Genomic DNA, 15,913 nt, shown 5'->3' on the forward strand with positions numbered 1-15,913 from the left:
GTCCCAGAGGTGTTAAATTACAGTGGTACCTCGGGTTACAAACACTTTGGGTTACAGACTCCACTAATCCGGAAGTAGTACCTCGGGTTAAGAACTTTACCTCAGGATGAGAACAGAAATTGCATGCTGGCGGCACGGAGACAGCAGGAGGCCCCATTAGCTAAAGTCGTACCTCAGGTTAAGAACAGTTTCACGTTAAGAACGGACCTCTGGAATGTATTAAGTTCTTAACCAGAGGTATCACTGTACTATTACTCCTTATCCTCAGCCACTATTGGATTGTTTAGGATCTAAAGAAACTAGCAGTGGCTGAGGATAAAGTGATGATGGAAGACACAGCCTCTGATCTGGAAAGGTTTTGCAAAAGCAGTCAAGGTGGATGTGTAGCAAGGCCAGTGAAGGCTGTGGCTGCAGAGGGAATGTGGCCTATGGAGAGTTCCAAGGCTAAGATAGAAAGGTCTGGAAGGCCACATCATGCTACAAGGCCTGAAGTTCCCCACTTGTGCTTTAAAACTAAACTTATTGCGAGCAATCAGGTGCCAAAGAGAGCAAGCACAAAAGTCTTTGCAGGATTGGGTCTCCTAAACTTTCAAGCGTACCATCCAAGTGTCCCCGTTTTCCAGGGACAGTCCCAGAATTACGAAAGCACCCCAGCTTCTGATTTGACCTCTTTTTCCCCTGCCGGTGCTGCTGCCTCTGAGCTCAGAGAGGAGGATGAGCCAGTGCTTGTTCTGAGCAGCGATGGCGCATCCCATTGCCCCTCCATGTCCACTGCTGCCGGCCTCCTCCCTTGGGCAGCTCATAGTGGCAAGGAGTGGGAGAGGCCGCCCCCGCCAAGGTTTGCCCCACGTGATGCACTGGCTCCGAGGAGCAGGCAAAAAAGGGGGGTAGCAAAGCAGAGGACAAGGAGTCTTGATGTTTTTTGAAACTGCTTTGTGTGTCTGTGTCTAATCTTGGCCCTTTCTATAATTTGTTAATTGGTGTGTGCTTTCTTTTTGTAAATGCACCAAAGAATAACATGAAATTAAAAGAGGATTAAGGGGTTTTCTCAGGTGTGCCTCGTTGGTGTAGTGGGACTGACACTTGCCTTTCTCAAAGGAAATGCTCTGCTTTTTTGGGGGGGGAATGGGGTGTCAAGGAGGGTGAGTTTGGGACAGGAGTGAGAAATGTCTGTATTGCCATCTGAGGAAGGTTGGAGAGAATGCATTCAAGCAGTTGGGAGTCCTCTTTGATGCTTTTCTGATAATTAATACGGAAGTAAGTTTTTCACAGGAATTTGTGGTAGGATAATTTAGTATTTCTTTCATGCAAGAAGGATATAATATATAAAAGCACACAAGAAGCATTGTTGGTAGAACGGGCTTGTGACGTATAATGATTACATTTGCTTTAGTTCAAATGTTGAAGGAAAAACCCCTGTGTGTTCTCAGTTAAATTTAATATTAAATGAATACATAAACTATTTAATAAAGCCATTAAAATGGTTGTAAAAAAACACATCAGTGGTGATTTTTTAAATAAAAAAGTAATATTTATTTATAGAGCCATTGAATCAACTCTAGTAACACATGCTTAAAAAAATTTCTTAAAGAAATAGCCTAAAATAATTCAGCATTACAGCTTGTTGTCTAAATTAAACCCATTTCAGTTCTGTAGATTGAAATACAGAGTATGTTTGTCTCATCTGCATCTTACTTTGCTGCTGTCTTTTGGTATGATATTTAAAAATGCATGACTGACGCTGCTTATGTCATTAAGCATTTTTATTGAAAAAAATTATTGCATGAAACTACATTCCCAGGAACAACTTGAATAATGAAAGGAAGAAAAAAAAAAGCTGCATTGCATGTTCAATAGTGCAATTCACTTATCTACTGTATAATATAAAACACTTTTTTTTAAACAGAGAATACAAAACAAAATAACTAGTTTACAGGTTATACTAGCCAGAGTATTATTTAGTTTCAATATAAACTAAAAACTTTGAAAAATGAATCAAGTGGCATATTTATTTATTTGTTTGCTTGCTTTTTTTTTTGCAAAACTGCATAACAAACAGACATGTTCAGTGTTTTACAGAGAGGCTTTCATAACAGGGAAACAGTTACATCTGATTGGTTGGTCTCGCCTGATCACTTTTGTCCCTCTCCTGTACAAAGTGAACTTTTAAAACTAACCCTAGGTGAGATTGAATTGGAATTCCATCTTGTAATTGGTGGAAGATGCAGCTGGGGAAACCTGGGTTTTTTTTTTACTTTTGTAGAATGCAAGTTGATCTGGAAGCTGAATGCAAATTGAATCCTTCTAAGGGATGAGCTTGGGGCAATGTAGGAAATCCATGATCAGAATATCTCACTTTCACTTAATGTTAAAGGCCAGTGGAGTGGGCAATTGGATCAGGGTCTAGACATTAGGGGGGGAGAGGAAAAACCCTTCCTTCCAACATTTTCCTGATTTAAATTGCCCACCTTTAAGCTGGAAAATAGCAACTTCGGAAGACAACTTCAGTAGGGAAAATGGTGCAGGTAAAAGGCTAACCCAACCCTCATTTAGTGTTGATTCTGTCTTAGGGTGCCTCCACATCTGTTTTTAATGTCGTCTTTTTGAACTGTCTTGCTGCAGGCTCAGACATAGTTTTGTGTGGATCACACCAGCGGGTGTTCATGAAATATACTTTGTGGTTTGACAAAAGTCCATAAATAAACCACTTCCTCCTATTTTACTTACTGGGGTAAGTACCTCACTGTCTGATTAACACATATCTTAAAATTAGCATCCTGAAATGAATTGTTTTACTTAGAAAACATCTCAACGTTTGAATGGAATTGAGTTTCAAAGAAATAAGATGCAGGTCAGAACTTACGATTTGCTGTACTTTAGTGGCTGTTTGGAATGGCTGCATCTTCCAGTGTTTGGGGGCAGGGGGAGGGAGTTCTTACAAACCGATAGCATGACAATCCTTTCCACTTGTTGTTTGAATGCTTCTGAAACTGACAATGCAATGAAAAAACCCCCACACCAGACCTGTTCTTACTGGTACTGACAAAACAGGTGTCGTATTATGTTGTTAGAAAGCCAAGTTTCACAACATTTCAGACAGGGACAAAAAATGGTCAGCTTACCACAGAAAAGGTTTCCCCTATCTGTGAATGCCTATGTACCATGTGAGGGTTTGACAGATGTATTTGCCTGGAGGAAAAGGGCTTCTCAACAAAGTGCCTGTGAACCTTTCCAGAAAAGCAAAGAAAAGCGGGCTTTGCTTCTGCACATCCTCCAGCTGGCCCCAGAGCTTCAACTCCAGATATTTTGGGGAAGAGGGAAATGGGACAGCAGGGGAAAAATGGGTGTTTTGTGGCTTTTTAGAGGGTGCTCCCCACTTTATGTGATTTTGGTTATGTGCATGGGGGCCTGGAATGTAACCTCAGTGTATGTGGGAGGATGCCTGTACTTCTAACTTACGTTTATTGTGAAAACGATTAAAATGTCCACAAGCCTATTACAGCATAAAAGGCTGTACAAAAGCTGTAGACAGCCTCTGCCAACTTGATGCCTTCCAGGTGTTTTGGACTACAACTCCCATCAGCCCCAGCCCATGTGGCCAATGGTCAGGATGATGGGAACAGTAGTCCGATAATATCTGGAGGGCAACAGGTTTGGGAAGGCTATTATTGTAAGGAATGTGAAAATCAAATTAACAATCATGTGCTGCATCAGCCAGACCTTGATTTCCGCAATGTCTCTCATAAGATATGCAATTAGGCTGCTGAATGGGAATTGTCATTCTAAATTGCTTTTGGAGCATAGGACAATGACTTTGCAATTTTAAAAGGGAAAATGACACCTTCTTCATTTCCGTTCCAGATAACCAACAGCTCCGACAAGGTCAGGAACGATGCTGAAGTTCTTGAGTCTGGAATAATGGATGGATCAAGGGGTTGAGATGTACGGCAGAAGATGCCGCTGCGTTCAGCTGCGGCGTGAACAGGGTAGGAATAAAGGCTGCGTGGGGCAGCGGTGGGATTGCCAGATGGGATGGGTGGATGGGAGTCGCTGATACAAAATGGAACGGGTGTCCCGCCAGGAGCGCCGAGTGCGCGGGCACGAAGGCCGGAGTAAAGGGCGAGAGTGAGAATGGAGCAAAAGGCGACGGTGAGAATGGATGTATATGAGTCAGGGAAAGATGGCTGCTGTGAGGATGTACTCCGGTGGACAGGGCAAAGCTCTGCAGCAGCGTGTGGCGGAGGGTGGCAACAGACGAGTGCTGCTGAACAGGGACAGCTGGGGAGGCAGAGAAGGCAGCTGGTCCTGGGGCGGGCACAACCTTGAGATGCTTTGCCACAAGCTGTTTCTGCACATGCTGCTGGGCCTGCAGCTGAAGAAACCTATATTTGTCTATCTCATCCGGGGAAAAGGTTATAGGCTGCTGCGTTAAAGGAGAGGGGATGCACTTACTGTACGGCTCAGTCTTGTTTTCTGTTTCACCGGATTTATGCATAGCACTGTCAGAGTAGCAGTTCAGATCCCCTTCCACTCCACTCAAGTCTACACCTGCATGGTGTTCTTCTTTGGTCTCTGTTAGGTTGGGAACAGCAGAATATCCATGAGAAGGAAAAGCACCAGGAAAACCATTTGGCACCGAGTCACAGCTTTGTAGTAGGGGCTGCATTTCACCAGGTAAGAGATCCGGTTGATGCTTTGTTGCAGTGTCCTGTGCCATATTCTGGGTCTGATAACCTAAGTCATTAAGCAGGCTATTGCCATAGTTAGTGCTAGCTGTCAGAATAATATTATCTATCGCTGAAGCTTCGGCTCGCTCTGTGCCTGTGCTGCTTTCCACGGAGCCAGTTCCATTGTTCCACCTGCTGCTCGTATCAATGTGAAGGGCTTTCTCAAGCAAAGGTAACATTGCTTCACTCTCCACTGATGATGCACCTTTAACACCTGGTTGACTATGGGGGAGATCTTTCTCGCAGGTATTTGAAAAGCTTTCAGTGTTCTGAGTTTGCTCATGGTTTCGCTTTGATTTCACCCTCTCTAAAAGAAGTTTGGCGGTTAATGACTTCTTCCCCACTGCTTTCCTTCCTAAGTGGTTGATGGAGCAGCTTCCAACTTGTTTTGATGGACAACTTTCATTCTGGCAGTCTGAGTGTGCAGAGTCTGATTTTCCTGGTTCAGCTCTGTCGGTGCTTTTCATATCCTTTTTGTGTTTGTTCCAGTCATGCACCAATTCTTTTGCAAGGGATCCCGAACTGCTGGCTCTTGATCTGGTGCAGCTTGATGATCTTTCGCTGCTTCCTGAATCTTGGGTGGAAGAACCTTTGGAGCTGCTGTAGCTCCTGCTCCTGCTGTGTTTACAAAGAGGGTGTCTGTTCCTGCTTTGCTTTGATACATCTCTTTGTAGTAAATGTCTATATCTCGAATGTCTTTGATATTTTGCCATATGCCTGTGTGCACAGTTTCTAGATCTTTGACTTGTTTTGTTGAAAAGGCAGCCCCCATCTGCATCATCAGAAGATGAAATGCAATTGTGCTTTTTGTGTTTACATTTCTGCCTTTCAACCGGCTTTTGTTTCCTTTTGCAGCAAAAAGGCAAATGACTTCTGCTGTGATCACTTGATCTGTGACTAGAGTAGCAACTAGCGTAACTAGTTGCACTGCTAACAGAAGTGTCAGAATAATTAGACTGTCTGTCAGAAAAGGGCTTTTGCAAAGGAGTGAATTTCCAGCAACCAGCAAAATTCCCATTGCCTTCGTTTCCCATGGACTCCCTGGGTGAATCTAACTTGTATCCGAGAATGGAATCTTTCCCGCTGTCACTTATGTCACTGCTGCAAGTGACCAAATCCAGGTCAGTTTGTCTTTGGGCATACATTAAATCACATTTTGCACATTTTTGCTTCTTTGTCCTAGACACCAAGGGATAAATGCAAAGGTTTTCAGTTACTTCCTCCTGTAGAGTTTTTTCACAGTTCTGCAACTGCTGTGCTAAAGATCTCACATGCATCGTTGTGTGGGGACTTGTTGCTCTCGTGTAACGCCTTTTTGAGCAATCAAGGGGTGCAGGCACTTCAGGTAGGTTTTCATTCAAATCATCTGAGATGTACTTTGGAGCACTTTGACTCATTTCATTCTCTGTGTCTGAATCCAATTTTGGCCGGGACTTTTTGAGGCTTAGAGCTCTTTTCTTCTTTGGCTTCAAAGACTGATTATCTTTTTCACTGGACAGTTGCTTGTTCTCAGTTAGATCTGAGGCGTCATTTCCATCTATGTCCATAGTTCTTGTTGAGTGCTCGTTAGGACTTTCTTCGTCGACTTCATGATGCCCACTTTCTCTATGAGATAAGGAGAGCCGAAAATCAAAATACAATGGATTACAACCATAGGAAATGGAGGGTTCTGTTTTTGTAAACAAAAGAAGTTCTGTGGGCCACCGTAAGGCTGTCCTGCCATCTTTGCTCAGTACATGAAGAAAAGGCAATGCTTTAGGCTTAATTTCACGAACCAGTGCATTATCACTAGGCATTTCAGCATCTGCATTGACAGCTTCTGTACAATCAGAAGATTGTTTGAATACACAGGGATTGTAGTTTCCCTCACATTGATGTCCTTGCTCAGATGATCGTTGGGCTAAGGACTCAGAGACACATTCTGGTAACAGGCCATCACTGTGCTTGTAAGTGTTTTGCTGCATACAAATGTTATTCGTTTGGCATTGAGGTGTAACAACGTTTTCCAAGGATTTCTGGGTCTCGTTCAACTCTCCTCCTTGTTCTTTTGCACCAGGAGACCCAGAACAATCCAAATCTGGAAGATGTAGTTTGTCTTTACGAAATGAAGTATGAGTTTCTGTTTGCTCTCTGTCCTTGTACTGATTGTTTTCTTTCTGCAGTTGATTTTTCCGAGCCAGATTACAGGAGGCGAAGCTGTCGGGGTGACTTTGAATGGTGCCTAACCGTTTATGCACATTTGCTTTCCTCTCGTCCCTCATATGTATACACGCACGGCACTCTTCGGAAGTCTGCTTTGCCTTATGCCGAGGGGATCTGATGCAGTCATATGCATCTTCCATGTTCTCACTGAAAACGGATGCTGATGACTCGAGCTTCAGGTGGACTTTTTTAGAGAATGAAAAGGACACCCCGGCCCGATTGCAGCCATTGGTGCCACAGGAGAATGCGGGAGAGATGTGGCTTCTAAGGAAACGGTGTGTCTCTATGCAAGACTGGTTCTTGCTTAGCAAAAGCTCCTGCTGCTTCTCTGAAGTGCTGCTGGTGATGCTTTTTCCTTCAGCTGTATTCTTGACTTTGCCTTCTTGAGCTAACAGAAGTTTATCTTGCGGCGTCGGCTCTTTTTCTACAACCACTTGGGGAGATTTAAACGCAGGTCTGCATTCAGCAATGCTGGAAATAAATGACATAATAAAATCACTTGATTTACAAATGAATGTTAGATTTCAGAAAGTAGTCATTTTCACTGAGAAGTATGGGGTTCCCTCCAAGGCACCTGCCTGCCTTTGCCCAAGCAGGTGAGCTGTGTCTTTCCTCCTGGAGCAACCCACTGCCCCAAGAGGAAAAACACAACTCACCTGTTCAGGGGAAGGCACTCTGAGCTGCCAATACATCATGGCAGCTGTGGAGCCACAATGTATTGTCAGCTCAAAAAGTCTGAAATTACTATTGCGATGTGAACACCATTTCGGTTTCAGGGTAATAAACTGGAGTACTGCCCAGCTCTAGAATAGACATGACTAACCTATATTCATTGATTTCAATGGCTCTACTGTGAATAGAACCTACTTAGACACAGCCCAAATACTGCACTCTTTTTGGCAGGCTGACCACAGGCTGAAATGCTTTGGTATGGCAGGTAATTTTGCCCTGCTGTGTCTTCAAGAAGCCTTTGCACTACGTATTGTACACTGTACTGTACCGTACCTGTACTTACTAGTTTAGCAGCCTGCAGAGCACATGCTTGGGATGAAAGAGTTCTCGGCTTCAGTCATCTCCAGGTGAAAGATTTCATGCGGCAGGGAAAGAAAAGGTGATGGAGAGTCGCTGCCAGAGCAGGTGAATGCAAGATAGACCAACAGACTGACTCGGTATAAGTAACTGAGTGATACAGTATAAATTACCTACTGGAATCCTCTCCATTTCTATGTTTCTTTCACAGTAAGGATGCTATTTTAGTTCCCTGGAAGGAACTATTTGGAGAGTTTGTATATGTGCAGAGAAATGAAAATAAGGATTTCTAGACTAAGCAAATAAAGATTTGGGGCTTATTTCCCCCCTTTTCCTAGCAATTTTTACAAATTGCTAAGAGCATTAAACTCAGATCTGTTTTAATAAAGTGAAATGCTCTGTTAGTGAAATATTAAATATCAGATCTGAGAGAAACAGGAGGCCAGTTTCATGCACTTTTCTTTTCCTCCTCCAACATTACCTGAACCCTTTCAATTTTTAGAGGAGAAGGGGCAAGAGGGGGTGTATCATCCCATTCCAGAAGCATTCAGAATGATGCTTCTGGTCTTACTGAACTGTGCTGGTGGGCAGTGAACCTCCTATTACTGTGCGGTAGGACAGAGAGACAATGTAGTGGTCTGTCAGGTTCCTTCTCATTCCATTTACAGTGATGGCAATGCAAGTGTTTCTCTTGCTCTCTGTGATATCACCACATCACCAGTTCTTATGGGATTTGTGATGCTGTGACATCATTACACCAGTGAGATGATCTCTGATTAGTTTGGCTCACACAGCAAGGAAAATCTGCCCCCTCCACTAAACAATAATGGTGCCAAAGCAGCTGTTGGGAGAGGCTACAAGTCTGAAAAGCATGGGGGGGAAACAGGTTTGTTTGTTTTTTCTGAGGAGGGGATAATTTTCTCCAAATCTTATGGTTTTGGACTGAAAATGTTTGCTCTTGAAAACTCAGCACAGCACTATTTTTTAAATAAAAAATATGTCTGCTCTGATCAGATTAGAAAGAGGATAAAAACCCCAGCCTTCAAATGCCAAGGAATTAATGCAGGGATTCCAATTTTATGGCAAGGATGTTTTGGCATCACTGATAATTTAAAAAGGGCTTGCAGGGCATGTGATGATTATCTGTGCATTATATAAAGCAGGAGTAAAGTTACCGAGATTTCTTCTGGGACTGCCAGGGGGGTGGATATGAGATTAAAATGTAATACAAGTTCCAGATGCTTACCATTCTGACTGCTTCCGCAGCTCAGCCAGCTGATGGAGTCGCTTGAGTGCTTTTTCCTGTTTCTTCTCATCTTTCCAGGATTTTGAAGCCACGTTCCGTGCAAATTCCCTTTGTTTTAGCTCTTTCAGCCTCTGTGCAAGAAAAGCACAAGAATAAAAGATGATGCATCTCTTCGTAGCACGTTGATGCTTTTGTGTTTCTACACATAACCAGACAAGATACAGGAGGCAAAGCTGATAAAATGCAATTATAATGTAATAAGTAATCCCCAGTGAGCAGAGGGATTGGGGGGTATATTTATCCGTCAGCTTGACTCAAACTCACATCTCTGTCTAATGCACTTTATGGTAGAAGAGCTGCATCTCCAAACATGACTGTTACAACCAGATGCAACAGGAAAAACAACAACAACCCAGAAAGCACCAAGAGCAGCTGTAGCATTAGGCTGTGTACCAGAGGTGCTATGCACCCTGAACTGGTTTCGTGGGGTGGCATTTGAAATTTCCCTTGCAGTCTCTGGCACCAAGTTTAGGGTGCATAGCACCTTATTACTTATTAGAAGATGCAAACTATTTTCCAGTGAGAATGTTGCATGCCAGGCGTAGCATGATGTTGCATGATGGCGTAGATACTAGCCAATAGGTATCAATTTTACTCGCACAGGCATATGAAATAGCTCTTTTGTATTATCTTGGAGAAGTGGGGAGAAAACAAAGTCAATATTTGGTTTCAATTGTTCCCCCATAACCTAAACCATTACAGCATAAAGCTGTTTGGCTCCAACAACAAATATATGAATTTTTGGTACCATTGATTCTTTCTCTAGCTCCTTGAAAGATTTCATCAACGGTGTCTCCGAAAAATGTTACACATCACTTGGGAAGACAGGCAAACTAATTTCAGTGTACTGAAAGAAGCAAAGATCACCAGTCGAAGCAACAATTCTTCAACATCAACTTTGTTGGACTGGTCATGTTGTTCGGGTGCCTGATTATCATCTACCAAAGCAAGTACTCTATTTCCAACTCAAGGATGGGAAGCAAAATATCGGTGGACAACAAAAGAGGTTTAAAGATGCTCTCGAGGCAAATCTAAAAATATGCAACATAAGCACTGATAACTGGGACACACTGGCCTGTGAGCACTCCAACTGGATAAGAGCCTTTACCAAAGGTGTCATGGACTTTGAAGAAGCACAAACTCAGGGTGAAAAGGAGGAATGAGCTAAGAGGAAGGCACATTTGGCAAATCCTCACTGTGATCAGCTGCCACCCAGAAACCTATGTCTCCACTGTGGAAGGACGTATGGATCCAGAATTGGCCTCCACAGTCATTTATTGACTCACTGTTAAGACCGTGTTCATGGAAAACAATCTTATTCGGCTACGAGTGATTGCCAAAGAAGCAGCAACAGCAATTAAATAATTCCTACTTTCCCCCCACTCCTACCTGGGTTTTAAATTATAAGAGTAGGATACTCTGCATATGGTTTATTTGGAAACAACCCATAAAGGCTGAAATAACAGATATGCACATATTAAAGGGCAGACATGTTTCCCCCCTGATATTGTCCATATGCATAGTTCTATTCCAATCAAGTATTTATGGATATCCCATGCTGTTTGTTTCAGGTATCTTATGGTTGATTCCATGCCTTGGCCAACCATATTTTACTATGCAGTTGTCCATGAGAATTAGTTGACCTCAGATGTGCTTGCTTGAATGCAATCCATGAAATAAATTGTATTGTTCAAAATGTACCCAAATGGAACTAGCTGAATAAACCTTCAAATCTTTCTCCAAACAACATCCACAAATGGCCCAGCTGAATGGGCACAAATATATATATACAACAGTAGCATTTGTATGGCTAACCATGTACGCAAAAGATGCTAAGCTCACTAAAAGGCACTGTTGAACAGTATCGAAATAATTGCGCTCATCCATAAGGGCGCTCAAGCAAGGTAGAGGGCTTGGGAATTAACATACATTTAAGTGTGCAATTACATTTTTTCATGCCATTAGGTACCTAACTGGCTGGCTAAACCTAGTCAAATGTGCCAAAGTATGATTTATTTTACAAAATTTGACTCCTTTGTTCTTTGGTTCCTATGAATAACAATTGCAAGACATTTGCAGCCTGATTGTACCAGCTACTGCACTGGCAAATAGGTGCATAGGATTAGATGGAAGGACTTCTGCACCAGCACAACCTGCGGCATTACTTGGGTACCATAAGACCATCCAGGACATTGGCAAGCATAGGACAATATCACATTGCTTGAATTAACTGCTATTTGTATGCAAAAACACAAGACTTGGTAGGGAGGTTGAGTTGGCAGGCTGGGCAAGGGGAGGGGTGGGCATCACTTGGTCCTGTCAAAGCCCACACCCCTATAGACATGCACATTTACACCCTGGAAGTACACAGATCTGATGCACACCCCTGTCTCATACTTAATATGTGATGTACACTTTGCAGAGTTGAGCATTGGGTTTTTTTAATAGGTTTAAGCATGCTTACATCTACACTTTAGCCCGAGAGATTTTCTTGACAATTCAAGTGTCAGTGCAAGTGCAGAAAGCATTGAAGTTCAGCAAAGTTTCCCCCTCTTCTGTGCAATGTCCCAGCTTTGAATGGGATAATATGGAGCTCTTACATAGACTGGAGAGCCAACATCTGGTTGGCCAGGTGACATAAGCCATGCCTGCATCTGATTGGCTGAAACTAGCCAATTGGCAAGACTCATCTAACCCCCAAATGTACTCCTGCTTCTGCATCATATTCTCCACTACTTTGCTAGTTTTGACTGTTCTCAAATGTTTTAAGAGAAGGCTGGAGTCCTTTGCATTCTTACTTACTAGATAGGAAGTCCTACTAAATAAAGTTGCTTTATATTTGAGTAAAAATGCATGACATTGGGCTGGAAGGATTTCCGGCAATTATTCAAACCTACAATTCCAGTTTTACATCTTATTTCAAAGGTGGATGTACATTTTCCTCAGAAAGACGATGTATATTAGACACAAAACACAATTTTAAAATCGTTTTAAGTTTTCCAAATTGACACAAACCATGCATTAATATAGTAGAGCCAACCGCGTGATTTGTAAAATGTCTTCAAAATCCCAACCATAAAATGACTATGATAAAATTATTAAAAAGCATAATTGGAATGTATGTCTGAGGCATACAGCATTAGCCATTTAAGCAACTGGCAGAAAGAGCAGTAAGAGAATTTGCTTTCACCATGGTAACTGGCATTCTAAAAATAACTTTGAATGGCTATTAGTTTTCAGGATTAAACGTACGAGAAAGGCAACTTTAAAATTAACTGATGCATTTCAATTTGTTCCATGGAATCGCGATTTAATAATATTGCTATGAAATTTATTTAAGTGAGTAGATGCAATGAGCTTTGTAGTAAATTTTGCACAGTAGCACCCACTCATCTCCCACTGCTACTCAGGCCCTATCTGGTCATTTTCTGTCCCGGGGCAAAGTTCCCTCTCCCTCCAATGGGACACTCTCCAGAGAAATCTAAGGGCTCATCACTAATCAAAATAAATGGGACTCTGTCCAGTTCATTGGATGAGTGAACCATCCTCATGCATGCAAATGATGGTTATGCCAAAGAAAACTTAAAGTAGGACTTGTGTCTCCAGGTTCAGCTGCAGCTTCCCAGAAGTATCTCATTTCTACATTCTATTCAAGATGTCACAACAGTGGAGGCAGTTGTTCAGTGTCTTACTGTCAGGGATAAGGAAGGAGTGCAGAGTAAGGAACTATTCAAATGAACTTGGCTCCTAAGATAAGTTAACAGAAAGAAGCTCACAGAAGGAGAGTTCCCCACCCATCCCTCATGTCTATAGACTCTTGTGTCCCAAAGAGCTGCTCTGGAGGGGCACATTGTTGCTTATTAGTTTGTTCTCATGGCTCCTGAGACAACTGGGGCCTGGAGGCTGCCAGGTGAGAGCAAATTACCCCAAACAGGACTTGGATCCTAAAATGATGTAAGGAATTCACAGAATGAAAGTTTACTATCCTCTCCTCTCCCTAGCAATCCCCTGCACACGTTGCTCAGGGTAGGGGCTCATAGGAGAGGCAGTGGTAATAAATTGTGTTGTGTTGTTGTGTTATGCATACATACCCCAGCCACTCTGGGTGGCTCCCAACAGAATTAATGATAATAGTAATAAAAAAGTGATAAAACACCAGACATTAAAAGCTTCCCTAAACAGGGCTGCCTTCAGATGTCTTCTAAAAGTCAGATAGTTGTTTATTTCCTTGACATCTGACAGGAGAGTGTTCCACTACCGAGAATGCCCTCTGCCTGGTTCCCTGTAACCTCACTTCTCGCAGTGAGTGAACGGCCAGAAGGCCCTCGGAGCTGGAGGAGTATGTATAGTTTCATACATAATTGTTGGGATGAAATCACAGAAAGTCGGAAGTGACCACCAGTGTCATCTAGCCCAACCGCTGCAATACAGGAACCTTTTACCCAAGGTAAGGCTCGAACCCTCAACCCTCAGATTCAGAGTCTCATGTTCTACAGGCGTCATTCATTATTAAGGGTGGGGGAACGCCAGGTTGGTGCACATCCACCTGCTGTAGGGCTACCCCCGTCAGCATGGAGCTCCTTCATCTTCACCAAGCCTTGTCCCACTCCAATGAGGGGGAGTCACAGGTGGCTGTGAAGTAGAAGCAGGGACAGGAAACATCCATTCTGTGAACTTTTTAAAGCTAACTTTTCTTCAGATGCAAGTCATGGTGACGGGTGCTAGTGTTAACCTTCATATACCAACTCCTTGTTTCATTTTGTCTATTTTATTTCTAAAGACTTATGGTATATCACACCCTACTTTCTACTTAAGGAGTAGATACAGAAATAATATTTCAAAATAAAAAACCCAATTTAAACCCACCATGGTTTTTTTAAAACAACAACAACAACAACAACAGAGTAATAATTCTAGTGCAGGTTAACAGGAAACAAAAAAACAATCATCACCCAATGGCCTTTTTGAACAGCCATGTCTCTGCTATGTTTTATGGAATTTCTAATTGCTACCAAGCCTTTAGGCTGTGTCCATTTGGTGAATAAAAAAAAAAGAAAGAAAGATAAAAAGCTGCTCATTCAGTGATCTCTGGTGATAGCAGAAATATCCAGCAAGAAGCTGGAGCTGTACTGGGAAAGGGTCCCTGGTCACCTTTTGACTGGCACACAACTCTGTCTCCTGGCAAAAGTTTCAAGAAACCAGGTGACATGAAAAGTACCTGCTGGTGGTCATTCATACCTGCTACTATAGTTGTGTGCTTTTTGGGAAATGCCTTTGTTTTAAATTTGCTGTCCGGGATCTAATTAGGTCTTCAAATGAGTTTCTAATCTTTTAATTGCTCCTTGGAAATTTGTGTGTAGGGTGCAGACTTTCCCCCCTTCCCTTCCCTTTCCGAAACCTTATATTTTGTTTACACGGTATCTTATTTTCCTTTCTTCACATGCGCAACCTCCCTGCCAACCTCCCTAAATCTGAATTATTTACTGTTAAAAGGGAAAATGGTTGAGTTTAAATACCAAAGCAGAACTACAATCCCCTTAAAATATGCGCCCTCACAGATTCAACATGCTGATAGTGACTTTGTATCTTTTTGGCTTAGGGGAGCCACAGTGATGTGGAAGATTATGTTGAAAGACAAGGAGAAATAGGGCAGCTGAATCCTCTTCAAGTTGCTCTTTCATTTCTGAAACAATATGTCATTGTAATTTTTGAGTATTACTGGGATAGCTCAGGAATAACTTTGTGCAGTGGGATGAACTATAGAAAACTGATACATTGAATGACAAACATTTCACAGCCTTTGATTAAACCGCATCCTATTCGTTTCACTTGACTAGTAGATAAATACAGTTGCATATATATTGCTGTTCTGCATTCCTTTTCAGGCCAGTGTTGTGAATACTTTATTTTAAGGGCCTAATTGGCTTCTAGCCCAAAGATAACATGCTGACTTCAATGACAAAGATCCCAATAAGGTAGGATTGTGTGTAATTACCACCTGTTTTGCTTCTGCTCATGGATTCAGCAGCTTATCTGCATGGAGCGTTGGCTGATACAGGAAAGTGAATGCAAACAATGGGTCAGATTCAGACCTGGCCTTGCTTTGAGGAGACCCAGGAAAATGAATAGGGAAAGTGAGCCAAGACCAACCTAAGTCCCATTGGTTTAAATGGGCCTACTCTAAGTGTGTTTAAGTTTGGATCCAACACATTGTCAGAAAGCGAAGGCCGGATGCTTCTGAGAAGTCTGCATTTTGTTGAAGTGTATTCTGGGAAGTTATATGGAAGGAAAAAAACAGGCAAGAACAGTAGAATAGCCCTGTTGGATCAGACCAAAGGTCCATCAAGCCTTTTTGGGTCCAGCAGTTGCCTTCAGGTACTGAAAGCAAGGCACGAAGGCAGAATTTGCTCATTGCTTCTCCCCAGCATCTAATGTACTCCCCAGCATACTGCTTCTGAACATGGGCGATGACCATGTTTAGCTATTCCACCCTCAAAAGACTTCCCAATGATTATATAAGCAACCTCTCCAGTCAACCAACAGGTGGTGCTGTTCCTTGTCCTCAAGTGTTTGACTAAGGTTCTGCTATTGTATTGAATTCCCTTATTGCATATCTTAGGGTACTTCCTAGAAAGAACAGATCTATGCT

General features: G+C 42.4%; 1 protein-coding gene and 1 long non-coding RNA gene across 5 annotated transcripts in view; one reads left to right on the forward strand and one right to left on the reverse strand.

Annotated features, from left to right (window-relative positions):
• Positions 1–7,444, forward strand: part of LOC310660774 — a 176,315-nt gene extending 168,871 nt beyond the window's left edge. The window contains exons 3-4 of the long non-coding RNA XR_014503632.1: positions 2,623–2,731; positions 3,862–7,444. This is a non-coding gene — a long non-coding RNA (uncharacterized lncRNA). The remainder of the gene's footprint in view (positions 1–2,622; positions 2,732–3,861) is intronic.
• Positions 1,749–15,913, reverse strand: part of ZNF804B (zinc finger protein 804B) — a 334,148-nt gene continuing 319,983 nt past the window's right edge. For all 4 annotated transcript variants that reach the window (XM_083405712.1, XM_083405711.1, XM_083405709.1 and 1 more), the window contains 2 exons: positions 9,205–9,335; positions 1,749–7,400 (listed from right to left, as the gene is read on the reverse strand). In XM_083405712.1, coding sequence (XP_083261838.1) covers positions 3,884–7,400; positions 9,205–9,335 — 3,648 coding nt within the window. In that variant the 3' untranslated portion in view covers positions 1,749–3,883. The remainder of the gene's footprint in view (positions 7,401–9,204; positions 9,336–15,913) is intronic.

Source organism: Podarcis tiliguerta, assembly GCF_965153285.1.
Source record: "Podarcis tiliguerta genome assembly, chromosome: 12".
Taxonomy (NCBI): domain Eukaryota; kingdom Metazoa; phylum Chordata; class Lepidosauria; order Squamata; family Lacertidae; genus Podarcis; species Podarcis tiliguerta.